The sequence below is a fragment of the Hemiscyllium ocellatum genome, chromosome 10 (genome assembly GCF_020745735.1).
Source record: "Hemiscyllium ocellatum isolate sHemOce1 chromosome 10, sHemOce1.pat.X.cur, whole genome shotgun sequence".
Classification (NCBI taxonomy): domain Eukaryota; kingdom Metazoa; phylum Chordata; class Chondrichthyes; order Orectolobiformes; family Hemiscylliidae; genus Hemiscyllium; species Hemiscyllium ocellatum.
In genome coordinates, this window is record NC_083410.1 from 98,397,135 (window position 1) to 98,413,715 (window position 16,581).

The following is a 16,581-nucleotide window of genomic DNA, read 5'->3' on the forward strand; positions in this document are numbered from 1 at the left end:
CACCTCACTTGGAGGTCGCCACTGATGATGTTACCTAGCCAGGTAATGAAACGTCTGGATATCAAACCTACAGCTCAGCGAGCAAACCTACACCCTAAACCCCATAAACAAAGATTTTCACTTCAGTACATGTGACAACAAATCAATCAACTTGAGATAAACTTTTGTCAGTGACAAGGAGAAAGGAGGGATGTTGCAGAGGCAGTTGATCAGATGGTCTCAGTCTTGGCTACAAAGTTGTCCATGAGCTCCTTGCACTTGTGCAGGTGAGGGTGGAGGAGCCAGGAGTGAAAAGTTTTAAGATGTTTTCAGTAGAGAAGAGATGACATTCCATGATGCCACTGAAATTGTGAACAAATGCAAGCAGAACCCAATGATATTTTACATGGTGCAGTGAATGACCAAAGCATTTGTCCAACGTATCAGTTCAAGTTTGCACTTTTTGGACTTGGGGAAGTAAACTATAATAGATGATATAAGCATGCTTCCTGCAAAAAGACAGAATTTATTTTTGCAGCATGATGTTGAAAGGAGATAGCTGCAATCAGGAAGTAGGGTAACCTCATCTCGGTACATAAAATATTAAGTAACATTGAAAAAAAGCTCAGAATGCAATTTAAAATAAAACAAATAGCACTGCAGGATACAAATGAACCTTTTCTTTCCTTTGACCTTGCTTATATTCTATTATATATTTTTAATAAAACATCATCCTGCTTTAAAATATGCAGCATAATACAAAGAACCTGTTTAAATTTCATGAGATCGCCACTGTTTAAAATCAGTCATGTTATGCAATATTATCTTGAAAACTGACATCAAGTAATGAAAAGCAACACTAAAATTTGCTTGCAGCAGATCAACACATTTAATAAACACAAAAAAAATCACAAAAATTAGTAACTAATTCAATATTTTGGAATTCACTTTGCATTTCCCTTCTGTAAATACAGTGGAACTTTAACGTAATTGCATTAGCAATAATAAAATAAGCATTCAAAGAAAACAGCAATTGGTTTAAACTCAATTTTTAATGATGTCTCTCTTCATAACAATTCACAAAGGCATCCTGAACTTTCATCTTAAAGTATTTTTGATAATATTAATACAGATAAGCATCCTCAAGCTTTCTCCTTTCATAAACCATATTTTACAGAATGCGCAACAAAAACACAGCTTCTAAAATAACTTATTCATGTGATATCAAAGACTAAGACTGGCTAATTTTATTCATATTTGATGGCAAAGACTTGAATGATTAAATCTTTGTAAACGTTTCAAACAAACATCTAAGTGTTTTGTGTGCGAGTCTCCAGATAATTTCTCCTTCCAGTTATTTGATGTTTTTTTTCTTCATTCACTTTGTGCTGATTTAGTGAGACAGAGCAAGACAAGAGATGCTACCACTGTACACAACACAAATTGTAACGCTTGGCTCAACTGCGATTCTCACTTTCCAATACTTCTATCGAGGCAGCAGGAAATACATTGAGAAAATTTCCCACAGCAGGCATCTTCAGACTTAAATAGCTGGATTCTAAACTAATATTTTCTAGACCATCTTTTACATTTACAATTGAGATTTTGAGTATTAAGAGACTAATACATACTTTAATATTCTCCATGGATTGCAATTCAAAAGGAATTTCTTAAAATTCTAAAAAGCTAATCATTATATCTCAAGTTGCATTAGCTTGCTTTAAGTGGTTTTTAAGATTAGTTCAGCAGGGTGACTTCAGCCAATTAGCTTGATTTTGCTTTACGGTTAGAAGTACAGCAGCATTTCTACATTTTGAAATAATAATTTGCAATAATTTTATTAGTTTTAATCTGTTTACTATTATCTACCTGTCTTTATTCAGGATAGGTTTAGGTCAAGAAAAACATCACATGCATCTCTAAATTTCAGACTTAATAGTAAACATGTTCAGTCCTTAGCAACAATACTTAAAATGTATGTTAATGCACTAGTCTTTTCTGGTTGGTGGGAGAACAAAAATAATATTGATTTCTCTTTTTAATAAGCCAATTAACAATCGCAAAGTCTCAGAAAAGTGTACAAATGTGATCATCTTTGAGAGTGAAAAGACTGAAAGGAACATTGTCCATGATAAAAGGAGTTTTCTGATCAGTGGTATTTAGTAATTTATTGGTTAACAATTGTTCCTAGAATGATATGAGTCACGAGATTCCAGAACTGTGGTGATGTCCTTCTGAGGAAGTTTCTGACAGATGACTATACAAATGCATTGACAAGGTAGTCTGTTTACCCATCACCTTGTGAGATCTGGTGATCCAATTATACTTCATTATACTAATGCTCGATATTTTAGATACCATTCCCAATGGCGTTTGCCATGTTGGAACATGATCACCTGGAAGATGCTGTTGGTACTGAATTTTTAGATTTTGTTATCCTTTGAGAAAACACAATTATTTGAACAACAAGTAAATTAGCATAATGAGCAGTAAGAGCAGTGTAATAACGAAATGGTGCTACAACAAAATGGTGCATCAAAAAGATTTTTAAAAAGTCCCTCTATTTGAGGCAGTCAAAATAAAGTATAACAAGAATGTACTAAGAAGCCTCACTAAGATCTTTTAGATGTGTAGTTAATAATTAATCCCATCACTGATAGACTCCAAAGAAAGAATGGAACCAATTACAACATTCACATTTTTAAACATTGAATTTTACAACCAATTATTTATCAGTTTTACAAAATTCACTGGTAGTTCAAGGCTGCTAACTGGAATTTTGCAATAGCATTACTTGCTTCGGTAGTGTGAGAGCAACAATGAGACCTACTTAAGGAGGGAGACAGAGAAGAAACAATGCAAAAGCAGTCAGATGGGAATCCACGATGAATAAACAAAATTTTGTTCAGACATAAGTTGGATGTGGGCCAGAAATGTATTGGCGTGAAGAGACAACTTTTCGAAACATGCAAATATTTCTATCAACTACAATGCTTGATATTGATAGATGGTATGGGTTAACCTGGAGAATCTAAATGTTACCTAACACTCCAGCTCTTCTGTTTAATAATTAGATAATAAAATACAGTATTATGTAATGCAGCGCTACTTATCGTTTGCCAATAGGTCACCAAAAAAAATGCAAAACTGAAAATTGTCAGATGTTCTTATTCAAATTGAAAAACAAATTCAAGAGGTATTTGAAGATTAAGTCTACTAAAACTGATTATTATTTTAAATTTAGTCGGAACATATTTTAGATAAACACAAAATAGTAAGACTTTTCAACACTTCCTTGGATATGTTTCTTTGATGAAAAGCTGTTATCCAGACTTTATGATACAGAGCAATATCCATTTTAGTTGAGGACAGGCTTGGTTGTTCATCGTTAATTAATCATGCTTCAGAGGCAATTCTTCACCCATCTCTTCCTCAAGCCCCAAAGTTAAACCTCAGAGCTTATTTGATGGAAATTCAAAAATAAAATGCCACAAGACCAGTGTCTCTACAAAATCAGAGTCACTTGCTTAACAAGAGGAACTCTGAGATACTTAATCTGTTTCCACAAAATATTATTTTAAATTCATATGGAAAATATTTCAAGTTAAATATTCAAATTGCTTTTCAACCTTTCTTGGTAAAAAGGCTACATAGTTAAGTAATCAGCATTACATTTCACTGCAGAATGTCTGCACTCAGCATTTACAGGAGTGACTAAGGACATATTTCAGCAATTTAAGAGTTCTTTGGCAACTGATGTATGTTTAAAAAATGCCCAGTGTGATGAGAAAACTTTAGACAATATATACATTAATAAGGGTTTGAAAGTATCTGACGAACACTTAAGTATTTTGGAGTTATATAACTGTAATAAAGGCACAAGAGTCTTCTACTTTTTATTGCTTTTGAATGTCACCACACTAAACCTCTGAATTAAACTAACTAGAATTCGTATACTGCTGTATTGTATTACAGTCAGCTAAGACTGAAACTTTAACCAAAAGAATTAAATGTTTATATCCAGTTTACAGTGATTGACATGTTTTCAGAAGAGGGCAGGTTTGCTCACTTAATGGAAAACATAATCTTCAGTGGGATCAATTCTATTAATCCAAAGTGAACTGAAAAGTAGAAAGTTGGAAATGTTTTGCAAACACATTTTGCCTGATGAACTAGTGACATGCATAAACTAAAATCCTCACAATTCCATGAACTGTGGTTAACAATATCATGATGTAAACTGATCAACATATCTGGGCATAAATTACGTAATTGAGGTATAATTCAGATAAGAAGAGTCCACGCATTCAATTTAGATGGTATTTATCTAGACACTTATTAATCCTTTAGTTACTGAGGATCTCAGTCATCAACAGAAGTAGGAAGCACATGGCATTTTCAAGTTCAGGTTGGACAGTGTGAATTAGGAAATATATAAAGGTTGTGTGAGTGCACTTCTTTAATTCTGCTTTACAATATTGATTACTAGAAAGTCACACACCTCTCAAGAAAACATTCTTTAAAAGTTGTTCTTATTGAGAAAGATTCTTTAAAAAGATAGATAAATCAAAGTTAAGCTGACAATTATTTAGAAACGATTTTTTATAGGAAGGTACAATATTTAGCAGTAACATGGTAAGGAAGAATGCCATTTCGAACAAAAATTATGTTAACACTACAAGACTGCATTTATGTTCCATATGCTCAGTGCAAATCACCTGAGGCTGTATCTTTCAAGAAGCACAATAATTGACTAAAACCAGCAGCAAGATGGAAGAGGTGAATCATAACTTACAAAGGCTACTTTTTATATTTTGCTTATCAAATATTACTCCATATTTACATATATAATAAAAATAAAGCGTTATACATCTGACAACCAAAGAGCACATTCACGTGACTGGTACACAAAGAACAAGTGCAACAGAAACAGTACTGTCATATAATTCAAAGATAAACACATAAGTAACATCACTTCAGAACATTAAACTTCTCCCTGTAAAAAAAAATCCCATTAGTAGACTTCAATAGAACTTGGAAGATCAAATTCTTACATTTCTTCTGTTTAGAGTACTCAACAAGACATAATTTCAGCAATAAATAGTCCAGATAGCCCATATGTCAATGCTGATTGAAGCATACAGGAAGACAGAAAGGTTTCCAGGAGGATGATAAAAAAATGAAATGAGCTACAAAAAAAAACACAGATAAAATGGTAATGAAATTACTGCTCCATTTGTCACAATCTTCAAGTCACAAAAAGTGACAAATAATCTTCAGTAGAAAAGTCCAAATGAATTATCTATGTGTGCAGTCGTTTTGCCTCTAGGTTCTCTCAGGGCAAAATGTATCAAAATGATGATAACTAACAGCAACTGGTTCATTCAGTACTTTGAAGCTGTGGCTAAAAGTGCAGTTGGGTGGCAAAAATATAAAACAACCTTATGACTGTTGATTTAGAATTTTTAGAAGTTGATTTAGAATTTTTAGAATAGGCCAAGACTGAATGATGGATTCCATAATGCAGCACCTTTAGAAGTATTATTCCATCATGGCCATATTCCTTTCTGAACTGACAACTAAATAACTGGGGATGCATGTAACATAAACAAGATAAATACTAATCTACAGTGTAAGATTGGAACATCAAGAATTTTAACTCTCATGTATCACCATTTTAATAATGAATACAGTTTATAATTAGATATGGCTTGTGCAAGAGACAACTCAGTTAACAGTTGCAGGTTGAAAACTTGTCAGAGCTGCCAATAAATATTTTTTGCATGGTAATGCACCATTTAGGCATGAATAAGTTATGCATCATATGTTTTCATCTTCAAATTAGCTCAAATGCTTGTTTTATATTATCCTCCTGTTGTATTTGTGCTTGTAACTTGTAAGAGCAAAATAAGTTAAGATCAACGTAAATATTAAAAAGGGCAAGTATGCCTTATGTGGAAATCTGAACGTTATTCTTTCTTTGATTGTAGTCATAAATTTGTCTTAGAAGGAACAGGAAATAAAAGATAACTTAAAAAGTGTTTTCTCTTTGCTTTCCTGGCACATAATCACTCAAACATAATGCGAATAGTCAAATGCAGAGAGACAATTGACATGTGGGTGAATGGCTCAGTGATTGCTTCACTGGTTCCGGTGCTTTACTTAATCTACAAGACCACAGCAGTAACGTTTTATTAACTTACAAATCTAGGTAACTTTTAAACTTTAACTATCTTACACTTGAGCATCAAAACAGTCACATTATATGGAATGAAGGAGCAGGAGTATGAGAAGAGAGCCTGTTGCTGATAGGAAGGCTGGCAAATCAGGTAGACCAAAATAGAGGTCACAGGAAATATCCTTATACAGAAAACAATGTTCATACAAGTAATCTTAGTTGAGTGTGTTTAGACAATTTCACTTCTAATTTTTCAAATTTTCAAGATTCCTGGTTGACACTCATTACTTTTACTGAGAAAGAAGGGGCCTCATTTTCCCATCATGGCATAATATTAACTGAAAATATTAAGAAGGCTGTGGTTGTAACTCAAGGTTTAAGAGTGTCTGGCTAGCATCATGATATCTTTAATGTCATAATCACAGAGCTGTAAGCTGAGTCCATTTTCAATCTGTCACTGAACATAATACCTGTGCTTGACAGTCCCGAGTATGGTCATAATTCAAAGGCCTCTCTAAGCAGCTAGCAATGACTTCATGGTGCAAGTGATATCATATGCTATAGTTACTGTTGTTATGGCATGGGTATGACATCATGCACCCATTTCAAGATATCTGGAAGTATTGTCATGATGCCCTCACACCACAACAACATCTCCTACCTCCTCTACAATGCTGACATTTATACTGTAAATGGGTCAACCCCAGTATTGGAACCTTCTAGTGCCATTCAGGTTTACACCATTCTCTCTCTGTACCTTGCTTTTGAAATTTAACTTGATTTCAAAGAAAGAAGGACGGTTCAAATCCCATTCAAAGTAGATGTCATTTTAAGAACAGAATATTGGATGCAAATTGAAGAGGCTGGAAAGCAAGCCTCAGCTCACAACTTGTCTGTATAAAGTTTTTTTTAGCTTGAAGATTTGCTTAAAGAACTGGCAGACCGACGAAGTTTCCCAGAGACCTTGTTTTTTGTGGCATGTGGCAGTGGTGGGGAAGCCTGATTTGCAGGGTCAGTTCCCACAGCAATGGGTGTTTCAGTGCTTAGATTCCCATTAGGACAACCTGAAAAATTACACAAAAAGGGTGATTAATTTGTTATTTCAAATAATTATAAATTTTAAAAACATTGAGATAGAAGAACTACTGTTTTGGATACAATAAATTGTCACTAAGATATGTAGAAATTGAATTGGTTAGGCTAGGCTTCAAAACTTCAGATGAAATTCAGTTACAAATGCAAAATCTTTCATGAACTGCCACAATTGACCAGTGTACCAATAACAATTGTGTTTTATCCCTTTACCTGAAAAAAATTATTCTGAGATGTATTTAACAGAGTTGTGTCTTTGATTTAGTTAAGTATAACCTGATGCAGTTTTAGCCAGACATCTTAAAATGGGCTGATGACCATAAAGAAACAATTTTAAAAAGAGCTTCCAGTTTTCCACAGAGTCATAGAGATGTACAGCATGGAAACAGACCCTTCGGTCCAACCTATCCATGCTGACCTGATATCCCAACCCAATGTAGTCCCACCTGCCAGTGCCCGGCCCATATCCCTCCAAATTCATCCTATTCATGTACCCATCCAAATGTCTCTTAAATGTTGCAATTGTACCAGCCTCCACCACTTCCTCTGGAAGCTCATTCCATACATGTACCACCCTATGCGTGAAATAGTTGCTCCTTAGGTCTCTTTTATATCTTTCCCCTCTCACCCTAAACCTATGCCCTCTAGTTCTGGACTCCCCAAGCCCAGGGAAAAGACTTTGTCTATTTATCCTATCCATGCCCCTCATAATTTTGTAAACATCTATAAGGTCACCCCTCAGCCTCCGATGCTCCAGGGAAAACAGCCCCAGCCTGTTCAGCCTCATTTAAAATAACTGAAAATGAATAAAAATGGTTAGTTTCATTCGTGCATAATCAATTCTTAGTGAATTAAATCGATGATGCCACACCATCTGACACTTTTGATCACCTGCAGACTTGTTATTCAGCCTGTTGACACGCCACTCACACCATTTGTACTTATCTGTTGACACTGGAATTATCATGCCATTATCTCTCCACCTGTATATTCTGTGCTTGTGCATGCCCCTCCACTTCACCTGACAAAGGAGCAGTGCTTCTAAACCTTGCGATTTTAAATAAACCTGTTGGAGTATAATCTGGCATTGAGACACCTCTGGCTTAGTAAATTAAATACTCTTGATATTAAACTTTGAAAACAGGTGAAATACTGTCTATGTTCCTGAAAAAATAAGCACAATTTGAAGACCCTTCCTGAATCGTGACCAGTGAGTGAGGCCAGTTTTGTGGTTGGGCATGATATGGGTGAAACAAATCCTGACCTGGCAGCAAAGAGGACAGAAACATAAACAAATTGCAGCCTTGGAATTAATGCAGATATATTTAAAATGTGTTGGCTTAGCTGTTTCTGTCTGGATTGTTTTGGTATTAATAGAAGCAAATCAAGAAACGTGATTCCTGGGCTCTTGCAGAACAACCAACAAGAGCAATGCTATAACAGCTACCTCTATGAAATATACATACACACACACATATACCTATCCGTGAAATATATAATTTACATATATATATATATATATATATATATCCATATGTATATATCATTTGTTTATTTCAAACATATTTTATGTTTTTGTGTTGTGATAGTGTGACATTTTAATCAGTTTTCAGAGAGCTGTTTGTGGCAATTAGTGTTTACAAACAGTGATCTGAAAGGATTTTGTAATTTTTGGATCGTTAAAGTTATATAAATTAAATCAAATCCAATTAGGCATTTTCCTTGGTTATTAGAGGTGGATTTAGAGGTAGTGAAGGGTAAAGAAAATGAGAAAAAGCACGTGTTGAATAGGAATACCCATGTGTCCCCAGCTTCTCCTGCTTTTCCCAGCAGTGACTTGTAAGAGTGGTCAGTACTCATCAGAGAGCTATGTGAGCTAGTTATTGACTCAAATAACCACCATTTTGTCCAGTAAAATAACTTTCCCAGTGGTGCATGGATATCCCTTCCTATCCACTCCTCAGTCTGTCCAAATGTCACTCACAAGTGGCTAGTGAACAGTGGAAGATTGGAGAGGCACAAAAATAAAATGCCATTCAAATTTCAAAACTGCAAACCTAAATACATTGAAATAGCAGTGCTTGGATGAGATGGCTGCTAGTTACATGTTCTTCTCTCACTTAGAATCATTCACTTCAACAGCACAGTCAGTGCAGCCACAGTGAACACTGCCAGCTGCCTAAGAAATTGCATCCGCTCCATCCTCCTTACCTTCTTAACCCTATTGCCATCCCTAATTGGATGGAGATCCTAGAGTTTCATCCATCTTAATAGGGTGAAACTCGGAAGACTGGATCAGAAATCTTGTGCCATAGTCATCAGATTTTCAACCCAAAAATGAAATTGACATCCAGAAAAAAGATACTAAAAGGGAAAATTTAGTTTTAGGATTCCAAGAACTATTTGAAGAGACTTAATCTTCATTTTGCTAAGATGCTCTAGTAAAGGTGTGCAACGAGTTTCAGAATCAAGTATAACATTTTTGAAAAATTCCAAATGCTATGAGGTTATTTATTTTAAACATGATTTGTTAATTGTGCATTGTTTCCATTTATTTACATTAGGAAGGTGGATTCCAGATGGCCAATGGACTATTTTAGTCCATTACCTACCTGGAATCTAGAGATTCCCTCCTGTTTTTGAATTCAGTTTGGGGACATTGCAATTGAAAGCACCTAAACAAAAAATATATAGTTTATATCAGGGAGCAGACATCCAAACAGAGGTGAATATTAAGAAGTTATAAATTAAACACATATTCTAATGAATCCAAACTCGAGAAAAATGTTATAGAACTCAGTGATAGAGCACATGTTGACAAAATGATGATCTTCTCAGATTGTGTAATAGGATGGAGAAGTAATAGTAGCTACAAGAAAACAGTGAATTAAAACGAACCAGCATACTGATAACTGTTAAGACTCAAATGTTTTGCTAGTTTCCTTTCTAAAGACATTTGTTCTGCAGTAGATCTGCTTTATGCAGTTGTGTCTTTTCAACTGGTTCCTTAATTTATTTTGATATTGAATTTATTAATTTAATCTCTTTCAACTAAAATTTTCCACAATAAGTTGGAACTCAGAAGTGTTGAAAGCAAAGTGAAATATGAAATTCAGTTAGCATTGTACTATCATCTCAGAACTGGATAAACACATTAAGATAGCCCAATTTTGATATTTAACATTTTAAAATACCTGTCAGGTACTTTCACTTAAGTTCAAATGTTTCTCTCTGTAAATAATCCATCAGTAGTCGGTGCACGGCCTCCAAATAATTAATTTGTAAAGATGAGTCTTCAGAAAACAAGTTAATATTAGGGTCATCTCTATCTATTCCTCATGTCACCTTTGTTTTTGAAAATATCGATGCTATATTTAATTGTTCTGTGTTAGTACTCAGTTTGATTGAATTAAAATCAATTTTCAAGAGCATCGGGTCAATGGGCTAAACAATTTTACTAGCAGAGTACTGAGGTACCCCAACTGCCTTCATGCAGTAGCTACATACATACAATTTGCAAAGGATCTTACTGGATAGCAATCTGGTAGGAGAATACTGGAGTTTTCCCCCAATCCCCCACCATTTCGTAAAAAGCAAATAGCACTTAATCAGTCAACTAAATGTAAAAAGATCCAACTCAGCACAAACTAGGAATAAAGCATGACATCTTCCCGTTCTGCAGGATATTCACAGCTGTCTTATTACACAGTACATATTACTACACAGTAATACATCTTTCTCCTTAGCTGCCTGATGAAAGGTGGAAAGATCAATTTTTTATAAAGTTTGTAACTATCGAGTGATGTATATTCATAGAATCCCTACAGGGTGGAAGCAGGTCATTTCGCCCATCGAGTCCAAACCGACCCTATGAAGAGCATCCCACCCAGACCCATTTCCCCTCCACTATCCCTATAACCCTGCATTTCCTAGGGTTAATGCACATAACCTGCATTCCCTGGACACCATGTGAAATTTAACATGATCAAACCTGCACATCTTTGGACTGCGTGAGGAAACTGAAGTATCCAGGACAAACCCTCGCAGACATGGGGAGAATATGCAAACTCCACAGTCAGATAGCAGAGACTGGAACTGCACCCGGGTCATTGCCCCTGGTGCATCAGATCCTATCCCACTGCTCAGTTGCAGATATCTGTCTATTGTTACCATATATATATTAGTTCAATTCTTACTGTATAGAAGAAAACACTATTTTCATAATTCATAATTTTAGATAGTTTACCTTGAATGATAAGCAATTTTATTGTTGCTTGCATTTTACAGTGAGGAAAACAGATACATCTTTTCACTACCATCATGATCTGGCACCATTTTGAATAGTTTTAAGAATAAGAAAAAATAGTAAGATACAACTTGAAGAGAGTCCTTTGGTCCTGTGCCAGTTCATCATCAATGATATTTGCACTGCCATCTCTCCTCCACCACTTTGCCATCTACAACAGACCCAACCAACTTTGAAGTCTCCACTCTTCAGGTGCCATCCTTTGCTACTGCCACCTCACTGCCTCCTGTGCCGGACTCACCAATGTCCGAATTGCATCTCTCACTGATGGGTCCAACTCAATGTTGCTGCAATGCCCTTCCACCTGCTTCATTGCTGCCAGCGCTGGGCTCACCTTGCAGACACTGCCTCTGTTGATGTTGTGGCTGCTGATTCAGATGCCAGGTTCCATGCTCACTCCAGAAAAATAAGTAGGGGCTCACTTGCTGCAGTCATGAGTTCCATGCTGGTCCCACTTGAGTTTGTGTTGGAGTTCCTTGCTGCTGCTGATGCTGTCCAAGCTCAAGACATGAGGTAAGTAAAAAGAAAAGTAATCGGAATGGATGTGCTCGACTCCACTGCTTCACCGATTGCTTTCACATGAAGGCTTCCTTCGATTTTGTTTTTATATCTGTTTTTGAAGTCATGCATGTACTATTGCTGTTCATTTTTTCACACCTGCTTTCTCATTTCCTTCCCCTCTTACAGGTGTCCTTTCTTCTTAACCAAAGGATGGGGTGGCAGCCTTTTTTATGATGTGATATCTTTAAAGGTGTGGCATCAGAGCTAAACAGCTTGAATATTTGCTTAGGTATGATTTCATACCTAAGTCAACAGAGCAAACTGTTGTATTGGTGTTTTGGTAGTTTTAAAATAAGCAGTACAAGCTTTCCAGCATCATTGGAGGAAATTGTAACTTTTTGAACTCTTCTCAGCAAGGGGGGGGGGGAGGGGTGTGTGGTCACATGTGGGAGACCCTAAGACAGGGTACCACCCTCCCCTAAAACTTGCCCAATCCCAGAGGGGCCACATTCTGAGGAATGCTCATTGATTGCAGGCAGGTCTTCTGCCCTGATCTGGTAGGACAGGAAGTCCCACCTCGGATTGACTGGCAGCTCCCTGGTCTCAGCAATGTCACTGCAAGTTGATAAAATTATTCCCCAAGTTTCAGCAATACATTTGTCATTCGCTTTGTCATCTGATTTCTGCATTTCTCAACATTCCAAAGAAGCAAGCATAATGATGACATTTGAAAGACTGGTTAGGTTTTTGAACACAGAAATGATTCCGACAAAGTGGCCTTTCACAAATATTTCCCTTGACCTGATGTAGGGGTCTGTAAATGTTAAGAGATTTTCTTCCCTGTTGATGGGAAGACCCTGCTTGCATCCGAGAAAGTTTGGTTGGAGATTGCAGACCAGATTAATAACAGGAAGGTAGTTCCACACTTCAGGAAATGATGCCAGAAGACTTTAATGACCTAACCAGGTCAGCCAAGGCAAGAGTCATGGCACAATCAAGCAAAACTCCCGCTTTATTTCTCAATCCCAGGTTTAGTCCAGCACAGCACTCCTCAAACTAACTTACCTTGCAGCTGCATCCATTTCTGTCTCTCTGTGCACTTTCTCACATTTGCATCTTGGATCCAACCATAGATACACACACACAACGTTATGCAATGTCATGATTTGGAGGTCATACTTATCCCCATAGCAAGCCTCATCAAATGTCCATCCAATTTTCCACAATAGCTATCTTCTTTTTCTCGTTACAGGAAGAGAACACACACCCAGGAGAAGCAACAAACTTCTCATAATGACTGCTGCAGAAGATGGGTGCTGGAGAAAACCATAGCTAGACTTTAAATAAAAACACGCATTATTGCAATAATCTTTGCAATACCTAAAAAAAACAAGTCTTGCAACTAACTTTTCCTTTTGACCTTGTATATGAAAACAAAACTGATTATTACCCAGCTACAAGGCATACAACACTTACTCACATTACATTGATGTCCACAGCCAATAAAATTTTTTAATGCGCACAATGTTGACTGAACATCTTGACCATTCTAATTCATGCCTTTCATTAGGAGATGATACAGGATGACAAAGATTCCTCCAATGAGGTCACTCGCTCTAGGGATGCGCTATCAAACTGAAAAAAAAATCACCATCCTGGCAAACATGGTATCAATCACTTGTGTAGTGCAATTACTGACACATTTTGAGGTATGGCAGGTACTGTCTGCAGATCACTGGCCAGGGCTAATGGCAAAGGAGTTGAGATCAACAGTGACTTTGACAGACATTGGGTAATTGGTGTCCACTTGGTCTATTTGGCAGGAAAACCTTTTTCCAAGCAAGTGCAAATGTCTGTTATGATGCAACAGCTTACCCTAAGCTTCTGGAGACTCTGGTTTTATTCAGTATTTTGAATGCATTATCTATATTTTAAATTGGGGTAAAAAGTTTTTTTTGGGTTACTGCCAAGATTAAAAGAAAATTATGTTGAAGTCCACTGTCTTTTGCAGCTTAGTAAGTGGATTCTGTAGAACTCAGCAGAGTTATGAGTAACTTCTGAGAAGGATATGGTGGGCAGGCAGTGTACATAAGAAAATAAATCTATAGGGAAGGAATACCTCTTTCAGAAATCTTTGCTTCCTGAACGTTTGCAGAGTTATCACATAACCAGTCTTTAGAAAGTCAATTGAAAGAACTTCAGAAATCTAAAGTGTTCATCAGTTTATAATCTACAGAAATGGAGAGGGGAAAAATATCAAGTACTTACACAAATGATCGAGACATTTCTTCATTCGTTTATTTACACTAAGAGCTTGCAATTTCTTATTGCTATCACATTTTATTCTTAGGTCTTTGGATACAGTTTCACAGCACAATACAACATTGATAATTTTAAAATTGCTCTGACTATTCCTCTTCACTGTCCAGGTAAATTACTTTCTAACTAATCAATCTGATTGATTTACTTCTCTTAACAGATTGGTAATGGTAGGGTGACCAAATAGTTCTCCTTCCTTCACATTAAAGTACCCACTATTGTGTTGTCTGCAAAACACAGTATCAAATGAGCTAGATTTTGATCAAATCTAGTAACTCAAAACTGGTCCATCTATTACTACCTGTAACTTTATGGTGTGGCACACTCCTCACTCTAACAAGTCAGTAATCAAGCGTGGTTCAAGGGGCACACTCCAGGAACAGCACTAAATATACCTAAAAATGAGGTGGCAACCTGGTGAAGCTGCATTACAGGATTATTTGCCTGCCAAGTGGTGAAAGCAGCATGCGAAGGGCAAAATTAGGTGATTCTCACAATCAACAGATCAGACCTAAGCTCTGCAGTACTGCGACATTTAATCCTGAGTGGCAGTGGACAATTAACTCACTGAAGTAGAAGGTTCCACAAACATCCCCATCCTCAGTGATGGGGTTGCCCAGCATAAAAGGCAAGGCCAAAGCATTTGCAAGCATGTTTAATTAAAGTGCCAAGTGGATGATTCATCTTGGCCTTCTCCTGAAGTCCTCAGCATCACAGCCTTCATAAAAATAAACGATTGCAGGCACAGGACACGGAAAAGTCTATGGAGCCCTGACAACATTCTGGTAATGGTAATGAAGACACGTGTTATAGAATTAGCTGTGCTCCTCGGCAAGCTGTTCCAGTAATTACAACATAAGCATCTACTTTGTAATGTAGAAAATTCCTCAAGGTTTTTCCCAACTCCAAGAAGAAAGACAGATCCAACTCAGCTAATTATCATCCAAAGTTAAAAATCACACAACACCAAATTGTGTGATCATCCAATCAGTCTACCTCAATCATTAGCAAAGTGATAGAACGTGTTGTCGATAATGCTATTAAGCAGCACATACTCAACAATAACCAGGTCACTGATGTTTATTTGGATTCCAACAGGGTCACAGCTCCTGACCTCAACCTTGTTTCAAACATGGGCAGAAGACCTGAACTGAAAGGGAGAATCTGAGTGACTGTCTACTATATCAAAGCAGTTTTTGACTGAGTGTGACATCAAGGACACTGGCAAAACTGGAGTTAATTAGATTCAGAGAAATCTCTTGGCTGGCTGGAACTGTTACTAGTACAAAGCAATATGGTTGTAATTGTTGAAGGTTAATGGTCTCAGAACAAATGTGGAATAAGGGAACCCAATTAACCACTGAATTATTCACTTGTTTTAGAATAAACTCCATAGTCTGACATCCAATTTTTATGCTTCTCCATTTCTGGTTTCTTGGACACTTCAAATTTAATTGTGCCATTGCCGGTCATCATGCCTTAAGTTGCAAGGGCCTTTAAAGTCTTGAACACCCTTCCCCAACCCATCTTCTCTCTCTTCCTCTTTAAGAAATTGTTTAAAACCATCTTCTGATTGAGCTTTTGTTTATCTGTAATAATATCTTTATTGTGGCTTTGTTCTGAATTTCATTTGATTGTACTCCTCTGAAATAGCTTGGGATATTGCATTTACCAGAACATATCATACAAGACAAATCAAACTGTTGTTAGACGAACTAAGTATTGGATGACATAGGAAAAAAAAGAGCCTTTAATTCAATGTTTCTCTTTTTACGGTAACTGTGGTTTCAGAGTTACTGTTTGAGAAGCTGCTATGGAATTGTTGGATTATGATAACTCCAAACACAAAATCGTTTGTCAGTCAGTCATAGAGTCATACAGCATGGAAACAGACCCTTTGGTCCAACGAGTTCATGCCAACCATAATCTCAAACTAAACTAGTCCCACCTGTGTGCACCTGGCCCATCATTACCAATTATATAAAGATAGTGTTGAGTGCAGTATGAAACTATATAGGTTAGTCTCAAGCTTGGATATAATGTTCCCTGAGCTGAAAGAGTATCCGAATAATCCTTGGATAGGATTTTCCTTAAAGGTAAGTTACTTGGTTTTGCTCCTAGAATGCCAGCTGTGATCAGTTCCTCAGATTAGGATGGGAATTCTTTAGAAAACAACTAAAACTGTCTGGCTGGACTTGACAGTACC

At 36.7% G+C, this 16,581-nt stretch overlaps 1 protein-coding gene across 2 annotated transcripts in view; it reads right to left on the reverse strand.

Annotated features, from left to right (window-relative positions):
• Positions 1–4,285: 4,285 nt before the first annotated feature.
• The window catches only part of ralgapa2 (Ral GTPase activating protein catalytic subunit alpha 2), a 564,036-nt gene continuing 551,740 nt past the window's right edge, over positions 4,286–16,581 (reverse strand). For both annotated transcript variants that reach the window (XM_060831798.1, XM_060831795.1), the window contains one exon: positions 4,286–7,221. In XM_060831798.1, coding sequence (XP_060687781.1) covers positions 7,067–7,221 — 155 coding nt within the window. In that variant the 3' untranslated portion in view covers positions 4,286–7,066. The remainder of the gene's footprint in view (positions 7,222–16,581) is intronic.